This window comes from Psittacula echo, assembly GCF_963264785.1.
Source record: "Psittacula echo genome assembly, chromosome: 9".
Lineage (NCBI taxonomy): Eukaryota > Metazoa > Chordata > Aves > Psittaciformes > Psittacidae > Psittacula > Psittacula echo.
The window spans coordinates 14,707,800-14,725,774 of NC_137745.1; the positions used below are offsets into that span (position 1 = coordinate 14,707,800).

General features: G+C 37.9%; 2 protein-coding genes across 9 annotated transcripts in view; one reads left to right on the forward strand and one right to left on the reverse strand.

Moving 5' to 3' along the window:
- The window catches only part of APPL1 (adaptor protein, phosphotyrosine interacting with PH domain and leucine zipper 1), a 51,772-nt gene that overhangs the window by 8,494 nt on the left and 25,303 nt on the right, over nt 1-17,975 (reverse strand). Inside the window, exon 22 of one of the 4 annotated variants that reach the window (XM_080625377.1) lies at nt 10,654-12,537. The exons of 1 other annotated variant lie outside the window; for it this stretch is intronic. In XM_080625377.1, coding sequence (XP_080481503.1) covers nt 12,358-12,537 — 180 coding nt within the window. In that variant the 3' untranslated portion in view covers nt 10,654-12,357. Of the gene's footprint in view, nt 1-10,653; nt 16,990-17,975 lie in introns of those variants that run through there. 2 more of the 4 variants (XM_080625380.1, XM_080625378.1) reach the window with 2 other exon arrangements.
- Nucleotides 401-17,910, forward strand: ASB14 (ankyrin repeat and SOCS box containing 14). Of its 5 annotated transcripts, none has more exons than XM_080625384.1 (14): nt 401-613; nt 2,516-2,555; nt 3,629-3,788; nt 4,181-4,392; nt 4,916-4,968; nt 5,407-5,541; nt 5,638-5,796; nt 6,742-6,987; nt 7,458-7,629; nt 8,558-9,101; nt 9,528-9,681; nt 10,463-10,787; nt 16,435-16,538; nt 17,099-17,910. In XM_080625384.1, exons 4-12 carry the CDS (start codon nt 4,265-4,267, stop codon nt 10,654-10,656), a joined length of 1,785 nt encoding a protein of 594 aa, XP_080481510.1. In that variant the 5' UTR covers nt 401-613; nt 2,516-2,555; nt 3,629-3,788; nt 4,181-4,264; the 3' UTR covers nt 10,657-10,787; nt 16,435-16,538; nt 17,099-17,910. The 5 variants fall into 5 exon arrangements, with proteins under 5 accessions (XP_080481510.1, XP_080481508.1, XP_080481507.1 ...); XM_080625382.1 differs by lacking the exon at nt 3,629-3,788 and having other exon boundaries at nt 17,099-17,599; nt 17,730-17,910; XM_080625381.1 differs by lacking the exon at nt 3,629-3,788.

A 17,975-nucleotide genomic window follows, 5' to 3' on the forward strand; every position in this document is an offset into this window, starting at 1 on the left:
AGGTGTTATTAGCTAATAGGTAGTCTTACAAAGTTTCCACTTTTTCTGCCTGTGGTTTTTCTTGAGATTGGATGGATCTGGTCAGACATGAATGATTTTAGACTTTGCACAAGTTGCATGTAAGCAGTCCAGGCATGCAAAGAGTTCCTGCAGAGTTGTGTCCTTGGGTCTCAGGAGCCTTGAATTGCAGTTAGGTTCGGTGGCTGCTGGAACTAGTTCTTGTGGAGCTGTTAGAAGCTCGTATATGAGCTATGCTTTAACTATGTAACTATTCAGATTTTAAATTGCCTTTGAATGATTATAAAGCTGGTAGAATCACAAAAAGGCACAGAGCCTTGAAAACAAGTTGTAGTTAAATTAGTTGAATTTAAAAAGAAACCACTCAATAAAATACAGGAAAAAAAGCCAGATAATTTTATTTGATTACTTAAAAAACAATTTTGCACTTTTACTTAGCTTTAAGGACGTTCCTGTAAATACTTAATATTTGTATGCAGGTTATGTTTCTGTCAATAGATCTTCTGAATTTAATTTCTTATTTTGTTTTTTTTTTAAGCTGTAAAATCAGAAATAAAGAAATCTAATGCGTGTATTTGCCCACTCTACAAGACAAGTGAGTGCAAAGGAGTTTTATCTGCTACTGGACATTCTGCTAACTTCGTCATTGCTTTGACGCTTAACACAGATAAACCAGTACAACATTGGATCAAGCGAGGTGTTGCGTTGCTCTGCCAGCTGACTAACTTTGGACAGTTCAGATAAGGGCTTCATTAGATCCTAATCTTTTTGTTGGCTTACAGAGGAAGTGGAATATACTGTGTAAAAGAAACATCTTGACTTTTTTATATTATAAGAGGGCATGCAGTATTTTCTGATGCTTGCTATTGTCTTAAAAAACTATGTATTATTATTAGCATCTTTAGAATCTATAAAAGATACAGCTAGGATTTTAGCCTTTAGTAATATTATTAATGTTTAAACACCAATTTTATGCATTATTTCAATATCACAAAATACATCTTAATGGAAAATGAAACTGGTCTGCACTTTCAGAGAGAAACATTGCAGTTAATGAACTTGAAGCATTAAGAGCACTGAAACGTGTCAGTGGAAAGCTAATAGGTAGTTAAGTTTGGGGATTTCAGTATGGATTTGTATATAGCCTATGTTCTGTCATAGCAACAGCAAAGATTGCAGTATGAGAAATGGTTTAACAATCTGTAGTAGGTGCTAAAATGTTATCTGTTTCCCTATTGCTCCAGAGAGGCAGTTCAGTTTCTATTCCTTCACAGATCCTGCACTTTTGTTTTCTTTAAAATAAAAAAATAAATAGTAAAAATACTCAAGCTTTCTTCCTAGATCTCTCTAGCAAAGAACTATTGCATACAGACACAGCCATCATTATTGCTTTGTAAGCATCCCTCCATAAAATACAGTAGCAGTAAATTAAGCGTGAGAAAGTCTCACTCCGTCCTACAGTCACTACCTAACTAGGCATCTATGCTTCAGTTCCTTGTTTATTGTATGTTGCATGAGTTTTCAGCATAGGTCTGTTTTTCTGAAACTGTGGTTTTCCCTTTAAAGACTCTATCTTTTGTTTGGTTTTCTGTTTAATATGTGAATTGATGTTAAGCAATCAGAAAAACATAGTAAGTTTTAATAAAGTTCTTGCTTGATTTTGCTTGTTTATGCTTACTTTTATTTGGCTTAGTTTTTCTTTTTGTGCTGTCTTAGGACCTTACTTAAAAGAGTATCTTCAGTTTACTCTCTTAGGAAAGCACTGAAGAATTTTCTTTACATAATGTAATAGCTACTACTTACAGTTCTGAAATTCTCATTCCAAAAACTTTTAACAAGAATATTTTTACAAAGAAACCAGACTTGTAATTCCTTGTTTTGCTGACACAATTTGTCAGGTCAGATTATTAAACATAGCTAACCCATATGGAAAAACATAGAGAAAGTCCCAGAGTATCTTATGATCAGGTATTTATAGTGAGCTATTAATGGACATGAGATCATTTTCAGTCCTGAAAATATCACTTTCAACTTAATAATCACTTCGTCAAAGTGTAAGGTCTTCCCTCTTTCAGAAGGTGAGGAAAACGAGTATATTTTCTCAATTCATAGGAAAATTACTAGTCTTTTTACAAAATAGAACTAGTCTAGATTTAAACTTTTCATCTATTTATTGTACTGTAGGGATAATCAAACACTAACAGTTACTTGTCTGTACATTTTCTTAATAGTTTTCTCTTTTTGCTACATGTGCTATTACAGAGCGAGGCCTTGCAATCATATAGGTGGATCAGGTAACAAATTAAATAATGCAGGTTTGCTATGAATTACTGCTGCTCAACTTTAAGTTGTTTCTAGAATTATTCCAAGCTTTTTGAGTGGCATGTTGGCAACTTCCTTCATTTTGCTTATTTATTTTGCTAACCTATTTATTTGCTTTCAGTTTTACATATTCAGTTTATTTTACTTTTCGCTGTATTTTTTGTTGCTTTTTCAGGCCAACTCTCTTGAAAGACAGAAGTGGAAGTTGTGTTAAGGTAAAACAGATGAGAGTTTTGAGTCCAACAGAACATCTGTGATTTTAATCTATGTATGTGTATATATGTATGTATGCATGTAGGTGAATATACAAAAGAACAGTGTGACTGCTTATGCACAGAACAGTGTACATCTACACACATAATACTATTTAATGATTGATTTCTTCTTAAGTTTTAACATTTAGACTTAACAGATAGTATCAATTGGATTTCTATGTTCCATTGTTTCTATTACAATGTTAAAAGGGTAAAAATACTTTAAATTGAACTCTTTCAATTTGGCAATCTTTTTTTTAACTAATGCTATTCTTAAGCATTTTTTTTTTTTAATTATTATTATTAACTCCCTTGTGGTTACACCAGTGTGTTTTATTTCTGCCTGTATTTGGATATATACTGCTGCAGTATCTTATATATATATCCCTTACAAATATCCCTATCAGCTGGGAGGCTGATGCACATAGCACAAATCTACAATACTTTCTTGACTACAGACACAGTCTTAACAATGTCGTTGTTGAAACAATTTGAACAAAACCTATTATTTAATGTAATAACTTTTATTATTTTAAATGCGTGTCCTTTACTTGCCCTTCACTTCCAGGCCCTCTGTGAACAAACTGAAAAAACATCCCAAGTCTTATTGCATATTGTCATGATTTAAGCCCAGCTCTAACTCAGAAACATGCAGCTGCTCACTTACACCCCCCTTTTCTTCCTCCCTCCCCAGTCTTTAGGTTTTCTGCTAAGGAAACATCAGAGCACAATTGTGATGATATTTGAGTGTCTAAAACATTTAAGAGGGAATGACTCTTAAATTGAATTTTACTTATTTTTGCTGCTTTCTAGTAAGTAATGCCAGAAGAAGTAGCTATTCTGTATGTTCAGTCTGTGGAACAGACACAAAAGCTAGCACATCCTATTGGAATAGAAAACCTTTACTCTTACTCTTTACTGTTATAAATAGAATAACTCCTTGCAGCACAAACTTAAATACTCGGGAGAAGGCTGGACCTTGAGAGGGTGTCCTGGGTTCAGCAGTAGCAGTCAGTTTTTCTCCTTCTTAGTAGCTGTTGCAGCACTGTGTTTTTAACTTTCGGCCTGGGAACAGAGCTGATAACACTGATGTTTAGACTGACCAAGGACTTTGTGAGTCTCATGCTCTGCCAGGGAGGAGGAGAAGCCGGGAGGAAGCAGGGACAGGACACCTGACTCAAACTAGCCAAAGAGGTATTCCATACCACAGCACGTCATGCCGGGGGATGTAACTGGGAGCTACCCGGAAGGGCACGTCCTCTTTTCGGTTGGGCTCTTTTTCTGGCGGGTGGTATCGTATTCTCTTCCCTTGTTATTTCTCTTATCATTATTATTATTGGTGGTAGCAGTAGTGATTTGTGTTATACCTGAGTTACTGGACTGTTTTTATCTCAACCCGTGGGAGTTACATTCTTTCGATTCTCCTCCCCATACCTCTGGGGGTTGCGGGGGGAAGTAGACTGCATGGTTCTAATTTACAGCCGGGGCTTAAACCACGACAGAGGGAGAAGTTCTCTTAATTTATTTTAAACTAAGTTTAATTTCTCTTGATACTTAAACTGTGATTGCTATTTCTATTGCTGCAGATTTAACCTGAAGATTTAACATCTGCTTCCAATTAAAAAGCAGTGTTTTCCTACGAGAAGTGATCCAGGTTGTGCAGATTTGCTATGTATGATTCTATGTATATATTTGATGATGATTCTGAAGATGAAATCCCTACCCAACAAGCTATTCAGGAAAGCTTACAAGACAGGCATAAAATTGAAGCAAGTGGCAGCACAACAGAGGATGAAAGGTCATAAGTTATTACTTCTATTTTGGGTGTTTTCTTGGCATTACTATAAGCATGTAGTAACCTTATTTTCCTTTGTAACTCCATATGTTGTATTGCTCTGACCTTGTCTCCTGGGTACTGGAAACCACTAGTAGCTCACTTGTTCTGAGTTCTCCCTGAAAAAGTATTCCTTTTTCCTCAAAAATATGGATGTATGAAACTTTCAGGTGATGTTTTACATCAATATTTAAATGAGTACAAGCTTTGTGAAGAAGATAAGTACGTGATATAGAAATACATTGGTATGGTAACTTTTCATTTTAGTAGTTAATTGTGGGCTTTTGTGTGAAAAATCCAGTATTTACAGTGGCAGGGGGAGACCAACAAAAGAAGTGTTTTAATATATTAAACCCTGAAAAAACATACATAACTTACAGAAATCTAACATGTAGTCTAGAACTGAGTATTTAAATTATAATAATATCCTGAATTCATGTTAATTTTTACTTCTTTTTTTTTTTTTTTTTTTTTTCTGTTTATGCAGCTTCCAGTATGTTACAAGTAAAGAACATGAAAAGATAATTGCAGCAATTCGGGCAGTTAAGTACAAATACACCACACTAAGCCTATACCCCTAGGAATCACTTGAGTGATATCATTGTTGAGATCAGTCTCAACCCTGTTAAATCAGCTTACCTTTACTTTTGTCTGCCTAAATATTTTTCCTATAGTTTCACTAGAGCACCTGTTTATACATTAAACTTTTATGCATTACTGCTCATGAGAGAATTGCATTTGAATTATTTTAGTCATACTATTATAAGTTTTTTCAATGTGTAATTGAAAATGCTTTGTGAATCAATATCAATCATTGATTGTTCCATTCATGTAAACCACCCTGTGAGAAAAAATTGTTTTGACAAAACAAGTTGTTTATTCCAGATACGCTGATGGGATAGATGGCACTCAGTATATTAGTTGCCTGAATTTTGTTTTATGATGAGTAATGGGATATGTGTCTGTCTTAAAATATCACAGGCCAAGAAGAGGCCTTGATGAAGTTGGTAAGGCACAGTTCTGCTTTTGAAGAAGCAGATCAGCAAGGCAGGCTTCCAGTGCATGAAGCTGCGGCACAGCTAAATAAGAATATCCTTGAAATCACTTTTAAAGGTACAGAACCCTTCTGGTTTTCCACAAGAAAGTTTTACAACGTTGTATTTGATGAATCGTCCAGCTTCAAATGTATTCCACTTTTCTGTATTTCAGCCTCCTGTGCTGTTACATGGGAACAGACCACTCTAAAAGGGGAAACACCTCTACTGGTGGCAGTAAGAAACTGCTTCGTAGAAAATGTCCGCTTTCTCCTGCTCAATGGCTGCAACCCCAACGTTAAGAATGAAGAGGGAGATTCTCCTTTAGTTATAGGTGAATACTTTATTTAGGGGCAGAGAGGTAGGGGAATGAGGTGAGATTGTAGTTACACCCTTTAGGTTTCAGTTGGACATATTTGTCTTCAAAGCAATATCTAAAATATTTTGCTATAAGGAGCAAAAAATGTTAGTCTAGCTAGGCTAGACTAGGCTGCTAAGCTAAAGCTTCTTAGGAAAGATGCAGAGAATTCCTAGATACTTTTGAAGTGCAGTGTATTAAAATGCACTGTCTCCTAAGATGGGGATTTATGAAATTTAACTAAAGCAGCCATGTAGGTTACAGATAATGGGGTATCAGAGGTTATAGTGTGCTATCAGTGCTATTTCAAGTAGCTGTGGCACATGAAGCTCCTCTACCTAATCTGTCTTGGTGAAGGGCACTCACTGTTCTATCCCACACAGCTGGAAGATCAAAGAGAGAAGGAGGGAAAAGTGTTGCCTATTCATTCCATCCACTAGAGCCAATGCAAATGACTCTTAAGATCCCTCCTGACTTAACAGATAAGGTTTATTAAGCTAAGAAGGCATGTGACACAGTAATTGTAAATTTCATTTCGTATTATGATAATTGCTTATGAAGATTAAGTAGAGCTCTCTGAGCAGGCCAGCTCCTGACTGCACCAAGTCCCCTGTATATATGATCTCTGTCTAGTGGCAAGGGAAGTTGTATTCTGTTGCATTACCAAACACAACAGGGGATTAGAGAAAGAAAAAGAGATTGCCATAAAATTATTCATTTGTATAGTTAATGTTATCCTGGAAACAAAGAACAGACTTGTTGATAAGTTAAACCTTTTAGTGTAGTGTGACATTTCTCAGTGCATAAATAGCACTATCAGGAACAGCTTGAGATTTCCTGGGCTGCTGCGTAATAGAAGCCATAGTGCATAGAATAGTATGGAATAACATTCTAGTTGACATTTTCCTTATTGTCTTACAGCAATTAAACATGATTCATATGAGATTGCCTCCTTGTTGATAAATTCTGGTGCAAAAGTGAATTTGCAGTGTGTGCACAAGAGGACTGCTTTACATGAGGCAGCCAGAGTAGGCAGGAAGGATCTGGTAAAGCTTCTCCTTCGTTCTGGAGCAGACCCTGACCCTCGCAGTGGATATGGGCTCACACCTCTAGCACTGGCTGCAGGGGCTGGCCATACAGAAATTATGGAGCTCTTATTGCAAAAAGGTGAGACTTGATTCTATAGGATTTTGTAGGAAGAGAATGCTATAGGATGATTCTATAGGCTTCTATAGAATGTTGTATGATTCTGTAGGATGTTGTAGGAAGAGGAGGCACCAACTGAAACTGGTGAATTCTGTCTGAAGATAACACTTTTTTCCGTGAGGGTGTTTGAACATTGGAACAGGTCACTCAGAGAAGTTGTGGAGTGTCCATCTTTGGAGATACTAAAAACCTGAATGGATGCTGTCCTGGGCAACCTGCTGTAGCTGGCCCTGCTTGAGCACAGGGTCGGACTGGGTGGTTTTCAGAGGTCCCTTCCAACCACAATATTCTGTGGTTCTATTTTACAGCTAAGTAGGTTGATTTAGTAACATGTAGCCTTCACAATACTGCGTCGTTGGAGGGTTGGAGGTATTAAATTCCTGCTGGTATTTGCCGTGACCACTGTGAGAATCCTTGATGCTTCTTTTCAGGTGCAGATGTTCTTTCACAGGCAATGGATTGTGCTTCTGTGTTATTTGAAGCAGCAGGAGGAGGAAATCCAGATTCTCTGAGTCTTTTACTAGAATATGGGGCTGATGCCAATGTACCAAAGCACTCAGGTCATTTGCCAATCCACAGAGCTGCATATAGAGGACACTTTCTGTGAGTTAATATACTTAAAAATCAAGTAATGGTGACACCAGAAATACTAATTTAGCTAATTCTACCTTATTTGAAGCAGGTAACAAATCTGTAGTTTTGTAGAAGGAATTCTTTTTACCTTGTAAATATGAGTTATCTGTGTCTGAATGCAAGAGATGAGTCAGGATAAAATCGTCATTCTAGGATGAACATAATTCCTGTAGTACTTCCCCACTTGTCACAAATAATAACCCTGCTCAGTCTGATGTTGAGGTTCTTGGGATCCCCTCAATCTCTTTGGGTATGCCTCATCTCCACCCCATTACAGGAAGGTAAATGTGTTAAATAAACAATTAGCTGTAGGGGATAAGGGTTATCCCTGTTTTAAAGACAGGAAGGTTACTGGAAGATGTTTATGCTAAAATCACAACCAGTAAGTGAGAAACAAGTCTTCAATAGTGGAAATGTTGAATCGTGGTTAAGAATCTGAGGATTCTTAATTCCTATGTTAGTTTTACATAAATTAATTTAAATTTTAATGTTTATATTAAATTATATATGTATTTATGTCATAATGTTTTCTGTTAGTTCCCTAATTCCTACAAGTTAAGCAGTAACACTCTGCTCTCAACATTTAGGAAAAGCTTCTGTTGAGAAGGAATTACTCGTCTAGCAAGGAATGGGTTGGTTCATGAATAGTAGTATAATAGAATGCTTTTTTATGTGTAGTAAGTTTAAAGTCAGTATCCCTTTCTGGCTAACAATTTAACTACTAGCAGTTAAAGCCAATGCAGAGGTATAGCATGCCACAGTACTGGTTTGGACGATTAAGACAGTTTTATACTTTCATGATGAATTCTGAAGCCCAGCAACACAGAGAAATTCAAAGATCGAGGTAGGTGAACCAGTGTGTTTCAGATTCTGTGTTTCTTCTTTCTTAATTCTTCAGAGCCTTAAAAATACTAGTTCCAGTTACTAATTTTGATGCCATTAAAGAAAGTGGGATAAGTCCAGTTCACTCAGCAGCAGCAGGAGGACATCCTCAGTGCCTTGAATTTCTCCTAAAATCTGGTTTTGATGCCAATTTTATGCTGGATCAGAGAGTTCGCAAAGGCTATGATGACCACCGGAAATCTGCATTGTACTTTGCTGTTTCCAACGGGGATATCTGCTCAACACAGTTGCTGTTGAACGCTGGAGCCCTGACAAACCAAGATCCCATCAACTGTCTCCAAATAGCCTTGAGGATGGGCAGCTATGAGTTAATGAATCTACTGCTCCGACATGGGGCAAATGTCAATTACTTCTGCAGAGTGAATACAACACATTTTCCATCAGCTCTACAGTACGCTCTGAAAGATGAAGTCATGTTAAGAATGCTGATGAACTATGGGTATGATGTGCACCGCTGCTTTGACTGCCCTCAGGGAAGCACTTCGCATTCCCAGTACGGGACTGATGGATGGACTTCAACCGTTATCAAAGATACAATGGTAAGTCTATCAGATGGCTTCATATGTTGCTTTACTTCCAGTATCCTTCCTAAAACTAAATGAAAATGTACTTGATGCAGTGCCAGAAAAGGAAGTTATGAAACTGTGAGAGAGTTTATACATAAAGATAGGAATAGACAAGGCTTTAAAATTAAATAGATGTTGCAGTGAGGCCTGGTTCATGACAACAAATGAGCATAAACATTATTCTTGACTTGTGGAAATGTAGCTAATAATATGCTAAGGGACAGTACAGAATTGGCTCCCCAGCATGGTCTTGTCCATGCTCTGAAAGCAGGGACACCAAGGCTGGCTCACTAGGTTGTCCGGTGTCATAGCACATTGTTCCTGGCCCTTGCCCTGCAGAGGTGTAAGTCACTGACAGGAGTGTTGAATATTATCTACTAAACATTTTGTTTCTATCAGTTCTGTGAAGTGATAACATTGTCATGGCTGAAGCATCTGTCTGGGAAAGTAGTGCGAGTAATGTTAGATTACGTCGATCATGTTAATATCTGCTGGAAGCTAGAAGCAGTTCTCAAAGAACAGGAACTCTGGCCAGACATCAATTTGATTTTAAGTAAGTATCTGATGTTTGCCTTTGGGAAGACAAACTGGGGATTGGGGCCATTTTTGTTAGTTGCATTTTAGTTTTCTTTACCTCAGGCTGTGCTTTTCTTGACCCTTGTTAGGCCAGAAGTTATGTTTTGACAGCAAGAGACCTCTTAAACATCAGCCTGTGTAGGATTTAAACTAAGTTTCTCTCAGAAGTCTAACACAGTAACTGCACTATTTATGTAGAGCACTTGTGAACTTTAATTGCAACATGGACAACACAATCTTCTTAAAGGGGAGAAAACCATTTCCCCCTGCCTCAAGTTGATAGAAGAAGTTTAACATACCACTATTTTTAATGGAGCGATTTAATTATAGTCCAGATTAATTTTACGTCCTTTTTGCTTGTACATAGATTAAGAAGTAGTGACTCAAAATCCTACTTTTAGTAGCTTCTTCAGGTTGACAGAAAACTGACACCAGTTATTTGGGGTTAAAGTACATTCCTTAAACTTTAATCCTTAAACTTGCATTAACCTACATTTGGCCAACTTGACAGAAACAAAAGCTGTTGATTTAGATGCCAGTGGTTGTAAATACAACCAGGAGCTGTATGGGCTGAGACAAAAAGAGTAGATCCTGACCAGCCAGGTTGTCCAGGGACAGTCACATTTATTTTATCTATTTGCAGTGAATATGCTGCAAAATAGGGAAGAAAGCTTTTGAAAGGTAGCAGAGTATTGAATAAATAAATTGAAGAACATTTAATAAATTAATTAATATCAACCTTGCCTTCTCATTTCTAGCAAATCCTCGCTCTCTGAAGCATCTTTGTCGTCTGAAGATACGGATGTGCATGGGCCGGTTGCGCCTTCGTTGTCCTGTCTTCATGACCTTCCTTCCACTGCCAAACTGCTTGAAAGACTATGTACTATACAAGGAATATGACCTTTATGGACAGGAAAATTTCACAGGCACCTACCACCTCAACTGTACATAAGTATTAGTTCTATAGTTTGAAGGGCATGTTGGCGTGGATGAGGCTTTTTCTGTTGGGATTTATCTCATATATATTAAAGAATACCAGCGTTCCCCCTCACCCCCTGAAGAAAATGGGGAGAACGCCAAAATGTAAGTATTAGTGATCACATTCTACCTATCTACTGGAATATAGGCTATCTATAAGCTACAGCAATAGTATTTTAAATGCTTCATGGGGCAAATTAAGGAACTGCAAAACACAAGCCTTATGTTATTGCTAAGCTAAAGCCTGTCATGACAGGTAACACTACCCCCCACTGCACGGTTGAACTCAGGGTTTAGTTTAAGGTCAGCAATTTAACCATAGATTATTTTTTTTCTCTTGTACTTCCCTTTCTCTTGCCAAGAAGTAAGTTTTTATTTCTCCTACAACTTTTATTTTGAAGCCCTACAGTGAAGCTCTGCAGAGCAGCTTAAGTAGTCTTCCCCCCTCACTCGATGAAGCAATCCCGCATTCTAAGCAGTGAAATGGGATTAACAGCCATAGAAACCTCTGCTTAGCGGCAGCTAGCGTAAAATACCAATGGTACAGCAAGCAGGCACTATTTTTGACAGCTGTGTTAGTTCTGCACCTCAGTCTCTGGTACAAATATGCATTGTCCACCATGTATTTTGATTACTCTTGCTAGAACTACGTTTTCCTCCTGCAGTGCTGGCTAAAGGCATGCTTGTAATTTTAGGAATTTCTCTTCATGCAGTTGGAGTGTAAGCTTTTGGAGCACTACCTGTCAGCAGTCACAGTTGTCTTAGGAAGGCTTACAGTGTACACACAGACACAGAGCCTGTTCTTCCTAAAAATACTGCTGTCAGTCTGTATTTTAGAAAAAAGAAAGTTTATCAACACACTTGGCATGAGTAGTATTTATTCCTTCATTATCAAGTAAGCATAGAATTTTCTTCTAGGTATACATGCATCTTTATCACAGAAGTTACATAATCCAAAAGTCTGCTTTTCCCCAGAAAAATCTACAAACCTTATAAAATACAAATTTAACCATAATGTAGTTATGACCATTTGCTTTTTACATGGTGTTTATCATACAATAAACTAACAAAGCCCATGAAGATATGTATCAGTACCCATGTTAATGGTTGTGCTGGTATATATAAGCCTCTGTACACGTGAATTCTGACCATTATAGCCACAGCTCTGCAGAGTGCTACACCTTGTCAGATGACCACACCAACATGTGCACTAAACAGGCAGCTAAGATGTTTAAGAATACTCTTCTACTGTTCAGTCTTTGATTGCTGCAAAAATAAGTTATCAGCATTCCCAAGTACAATAACTTCCTCTGAGGTTATCTGCCTAATATGGTTAGAATTAAGAGGAGATACACTTTGACAACAGAGCAATATAACTGCATGTTACAACTTTGTTCAGAGTAAGGGAACACATCCTATCACCAATAACTTCCTGGAAGTCAGTGTTATGAAAAATGCAGGAGGTTTTTGGATTAGTATAAATCCAGAAAGTTCCTATAGTTAAGCTTTTATTTAATCGACAAAACATTGATTGAAGCCCTGGCACAGCAGGTTTACTATCCATGTTTCCAAGATTATACAACAATCAAAGTTGACACAAATATGCCACTGGAGGTTTTTAATACAGCTATTCTGGGAAAATGTGCAAGTCAGTCTCAAACATTGCAAAAATCACTTACACTTCACTAGAACAGGACCAACCCAGAATATCATCATAAGAATTTGACCACTCTATTATAAAAATGTCCTGAAAGATAGTACAAAATCCTTGGCTTGCAAGAGAAACTTCATTAGGAACACAAGTGCATTCACAATGGCACACTGACTTGTTCTTGTCATGACAACTTAGATACCACTGTGGCAAGGAAAAAAAAAAAAAAAAAAAAAAATCAACTTACTGCTGGGTTAAAAAGAAAAGCCTCAGAGGCCTTGATTGACTTGCAAGAGATTCTGTAAAACAGAGCAGCAGAAAGAATATAAAATACCAGCTCTCACTGTTGGACTAGACAATATCTCTACTAAATCCACTAAGCAGAGGCAGGTTTTCGTTCTCTATGTGAATTATTTCTGAAATAACAAGAGACTATATCGTAACATAGTTTTCTCCATTGGCTTCTCCCAAATTCTGTGCAACTAATTGATCAGATTTTACCTTAAACTTACGTGCAGGCACATTTGCTTCTTTATATCAATGTACATAAATTATAGCTCCAAAAATAGCTTCAGCTGTTTCAAAATTTTTAGCTCAGTGTTTACATCTATATAAAGATGAAATCTGACAGCACGGTAGAGGGGGAACGTTCCTTAGCTCCTAAATATTACTTCATTGTTAGACAGTAAATTGTCTTCATACAGTTTCAAACCTAAACAGATGAAGGAAGTATGACAAGACAATCATATTCAAATTAGTTTACACTAACTGCTCATAACCAGTTATATATGGCTACACTGCATATGACTCTTAACTTGTACTCTGATTTAAACTTGGAGAAAGCTGTTAGTGGCCGCAGAGGAGTGCTGCGTATTATTTATAATGCAATAAAATGCATACCCATAAGCATACTTTTGATATATTCATGCCATTACATACATAAAGAATGTATGTAGCTTGGAACAGTGGGCAGCAAGACTTGCTTGGTCTGCAGCGTGTAAATTTATATAGTGTAAACAAACTCAATATCCCCTTACCTAAGGGGAAAATGTGGCAGGAACTACAAGGCTTCAATTAGCAACATAAAAAATTAGTCGTCAACAACACTGTGGCTGCAGTACCAATGCAAAGTCACTTTAAAATCAGGTACTTGAAAGAGTATTTTCAGGAGTGTCTGAAATACTAGTAGATGTACATGTTGCAAACTACAACTTCAGCTCAAAGTGCTTGAAACATCAGTCTGTAAGTAAAAGGCAATATTAAACAGGAGCTATAAATTACAGGTGAGGAAACCAACCAGTAATTTACTTAAAATAATAAAATGCTCAAGTGCTGAAATCCTACCGCAGTAGTTCCCCCGAGGACATGAGGTGCTGATAATAAAAGTCATACTCTCAAGAAAAATATTAAGCACCTTTTTTGTTTTTAATTAACAAAAGTGTTCTCCAGTGATGTAGTTCTAAACCTCCCAGGAAATAAGGTACTAAATACTTTGGGGAGGAGGGCATGAATAAAACCTCAGCAGCTATTTTTTGCCCTGAGGTGGTTCTACTTAAGAGTCATGTGCTCCTCACCTTAAGCAAAAACTCGGCAATGCTCACTCAGTGCACCACTCCTGTTAACCTCCTCATCTCTTCTGACCTGATCCCGCAGCTTCCATCACTCTCCCAGATGTTTTATCTTTTTGCTCATTTTACACCAGTGAGACTCTCCACAAATAGCAAAACCACCCCCCTTTATTTCATTCCTGCATATTAATCTGTTTTCTTTTACTCTCTTCAATCATTTCTCCCCTTTTTCAGTTGTTAGGATGAGAATCCTCCAACACAAAACGCTCTTCACTCCTATGTGGTTTTAGAGAACTACATTTAATTGCTTTTCAGGCTTTCCACCTATGCAAATGGAGTAATTCTACTCATGCATTGCTAAAATGCATTCTGAAAAATCCTATATGACAGCAAATTCATCTGCCAACTTTACTCTCCTGCTTTCTTCATCATCTTTACAGATTTATGTCTGAAATAGTAATGGTGGGTTTCAAAAAAAAATGCAGGCAGTCAATTTTCTGACATTTCTTCAATGAGGCTAATGCAAAACAGGCTATACATCAGAAATAATTTCTGATGAGACTGTTTATCTATTAACTCTTCCATATGGAGCTGGTGCTACTGCAGCTAAACTACTCAACACAATCAACCCTGCTCTGACAGGCTGGGTGACTAAATTCTAGAAACTGGAGACCATCAATTTCCTATTCTTCCTGTGCTGCTCCAAAACTACTTCATTTTCAGCATGTACCTGAGGAAGATACAGTAAGACTCAGTAACCTTGAGCTATACTGCCATATTATTTGATAGAAAAGAGAAATAGTAGTAAGGGAAAACGAACAGACAAACAGAGAAACATGAACTGGAGTGAACTGCAGAGACAACCTGGCTACCCTGCAATGATCTGTAAGCCAGGATTTAGGCACAAAAAGGGAAAAAAAAAAAAAAAAAAAGGGTTTGCTGCCTCTGTACATTTTTGTTGGCAAGAATATAAAGTGTCCCTATGGATGAGAGCGGAGAACAGAGGATGGAATAAAAATGCCTCTCTTTCTTAAGACAAAAGCCTCAGATGTGTGTGGTCCATGTGACAATATTCAAGCCAAATCTGGCCACAGGGCAATGCCATCTGGTCTGACTGGGCAACAGCAAAATTTCTGCAAGTGACAGGCTACTCTGGGGACAAAAAAATGTCTTGGAGCAAGACTTGCTAACTGACTCAGGAAGAGAACGTGGAGACTCAGCCTCCCCTCCTCTCTCAAGGAAGGGATAGTGTGACCCCTTCCCCAGTTGCTGAAGCCCCTCCCCAGGCTGCAGTGCTCCCTCCAGGAGCTCTGCTCTGTCAATCCTGCCCAGTGCTGCAAGGGCTGCACTACTACGATCTCCTGTGACAGGAGCCAGAGGCTGGGAACTTCTGCACCAAAAGGAGACTGCTGCCAGCACGGGGCCACTCCAGCACATGAGGAGGGCTAAGGACACTGATCCCTCTCTGCACCTACAGGCATGGAGCAGAGAGGTCCTGAGATTCCTCATGAACTGTATTGGCATTGAGCAGCTCCAGCTATGAAGGGCTGGGCCATCACCAGCTGATCAGGAGGTGTTCTGAAAATTGGTTCCATTCCTGAACACCAGAAATGCCCTGCAATGAACTGTAAAACACTCATAACTGTTATATTATAACTTGGAGTATAAGTATATTCTTCTCTTTCTATACTTTGTTATTTTCATGCCACTATTAGAGAGATATATTCTGTTCCGCTGGATTTTAGTATTTATAGTAATTAGTGCAAAAATAAATATTTCTCTTCAAACAAGTTTCTCTTCTGGAGCAAAAGGTGAATGCACACTTAATACTATACAAAATAAATATTATATAGGGTATGGAATATGGAGCTCAGATTAGAAGCCGTAAACAGATACTGCTTTGAAACACACTTTACAGGATTGATTCTAGGATGTAGGATTAGCATAGCCTCTTACTTCAGAGCTAAGTACATTCTGTTTGTAAAATTAATTTCCATAGAAAGACTCAAAAAGCCTCAACTCCTTTTCAGTAAGCGTAGTGTATTGGTGGCAAGGCATTTACATATGCATTAGATTTTTAAAATGATGGAATTCAAGATGTTCCTGCAACTCTAAGACTGTTTCATAAAAAGTGAACTCGAAGGCTTACAGCTTTTCATTACACTACTGGGGAAAAACCAAGAGCATGGCACTTGTGCTACAAGAGTATATACATTATTCTTATAATTTGATAAGGAATGCTTTATACAGTCCTCATGCAGCAAAGTGCAACTGCATCTCATCTTCTACCTAGCTCCGACAGTATTTTTTCCTCTTGGTGAAAGAAGTCTCTCAGCATTACGTTCGCTGAAGAAATCGAGACAATATCATACAGTGCAATATCAAACAAAAAATAAGATCCTTCTATCTAGAACTATTGCACATCTCACTGATCTTATTAAGGATTCTTCCTTCTAAATTTAAGAACAGTTATGTGCAACAAGTTAGGTAAAGCTTAGCACTGTCATATTTGGACATCCCTTTTTGTTTTCAGCAAGGTGGTGTCCAAACTGCATGTAAAGAATGAGTTTCAATGTACTGTTGAAGGCCAATGAGAGTTTTGAGTTTTGCTTCAAGAGCAGTCAATTGCACAGAGAGGTAAGTGGAGACGAAACCCCACAGTTTTTTCCTTACTGCAGAGAAGCCTTGAGAAAACATAATTTTGCAACAAACATGGTAGCATCACCATGCTACATCTGGCATACAGAAGACAAATTATACTGACATGAAAATGGAAATCACTGAATTGAGAAAGAATGATCAAGGCATTATAGGGTCTACGTATTGTGAAGTTTTTTATATGACACAACAGACCCTCCACCTGCATTTCACTTCTTGTAGAACTCGTGCCATTTCACTAAACTGATCCATGATTCCAATTTTCATAAAGTAGGCAACCTTAGGCTTCAGATTCTCTCTTCTTCTTTCCATCTTCTCCTAAATCACTGTCTTCCGACTGGCTACTGCTAAGGACTACAAATTGTCCTTCTCCACTGTTCTGGTTGGATCTGCTGGAAGCAGCTATCAACCGGCTTTGCTCCTCTAAATCCTGATTTGAGAAGGGGAGTTGGGAAATCAGAAAAAGAGTATTAATTTCAAAACCATCTATAACTGAAACAGGATACAATTCTAATGATTTCTAAACTATCTTTCAATAGGATCAATGGACAGCTTTCTGTACAGAGCGAATTAAAACGCTGGATAGCAACCCAAAACATTTACATTTCAGCAGTTGGCATTATTAGAACAGCTAACTCATTACTACAGCTATCTACATTACTACAGCTATCATTACTACAGCTAACTCACAAACCACAGCAGGTTGGAACAAGTATCTTCAACTACCCTGAGGTGCTGCAGCATGTCTGGAGACATGGCACCAAGTCTTACGAAGAGCAGCTGAGGGAAGTGCAGCTGTTTAGCCTGGAGAAAAGGAGGCTCAGGAGATTTTGTCACTCCACAACTGCCTGAAAGGAGGATGGAACGAGGAGGTGGCTGGTCTCTTCTCCCAAGTAACAAGCAATAGTACGAGAAGAAATGGCCTCAAGTTGCACCAGGGGAGGTTTAGATTGCATATTATGAGAAATTTCTTCCCCAAAAAGGTTGTCAAGCATTGAAACAGGCTTCCCAGGGAAGTGGTGGAGTCACCATCACTGGAGGTAATTAAAACGTGTAGATGTGGCACTGGGATACATGGTTTAGTGGTGGGTTTGGCAGTGCTGGGTTAATGACTGGACTCAATGATCTTAAAGGTCTTTTCCAACCTAAATGATTCTGTGGTTTTTGCAGCCCCTTCCTCACTACATAATTGATCCCTCACCAGCAAATAAAATTATTTTGGGCCTGTGATAGATGCTCCTTCAAGCACTGCTCTTAAGTATTCCTATAAAGACACTTTGTGGTTTATCTCCTCAGAAGAGCTCTTTTTAAAAAACACTATACAAAATGATACAAAATCTGCACAAGAAATACTCCTAATAATGAATTCCACAATGTTCTATGAACTTGTACTAAAGAATATGATATTGGAGCTTG

Bases quoted from the DNA above. Each gene is read 5' to 3' on its own strand.
- ASB14 (XM_080625384.1), top strand. From the start codon at position 4,265: ATGTATGATTCTATGTATATATTTGATGATGATTCTGAAGATGAAATC. The intron at 5,542-5,637 runs GTACAGAACCCT...TCTGTATTTCAG, and splicing joins CCTTGAAATCACTTTTAAAG to CCTCCTGTGCTGTTACATGG. The intron at 9,682-10,462 runs GTAAGTATCTGA...TCTCATTTCTAG, and splicing joins AGACATCAATTTGATTTTAA to CAAATCCTCGCTCTCTGAAG.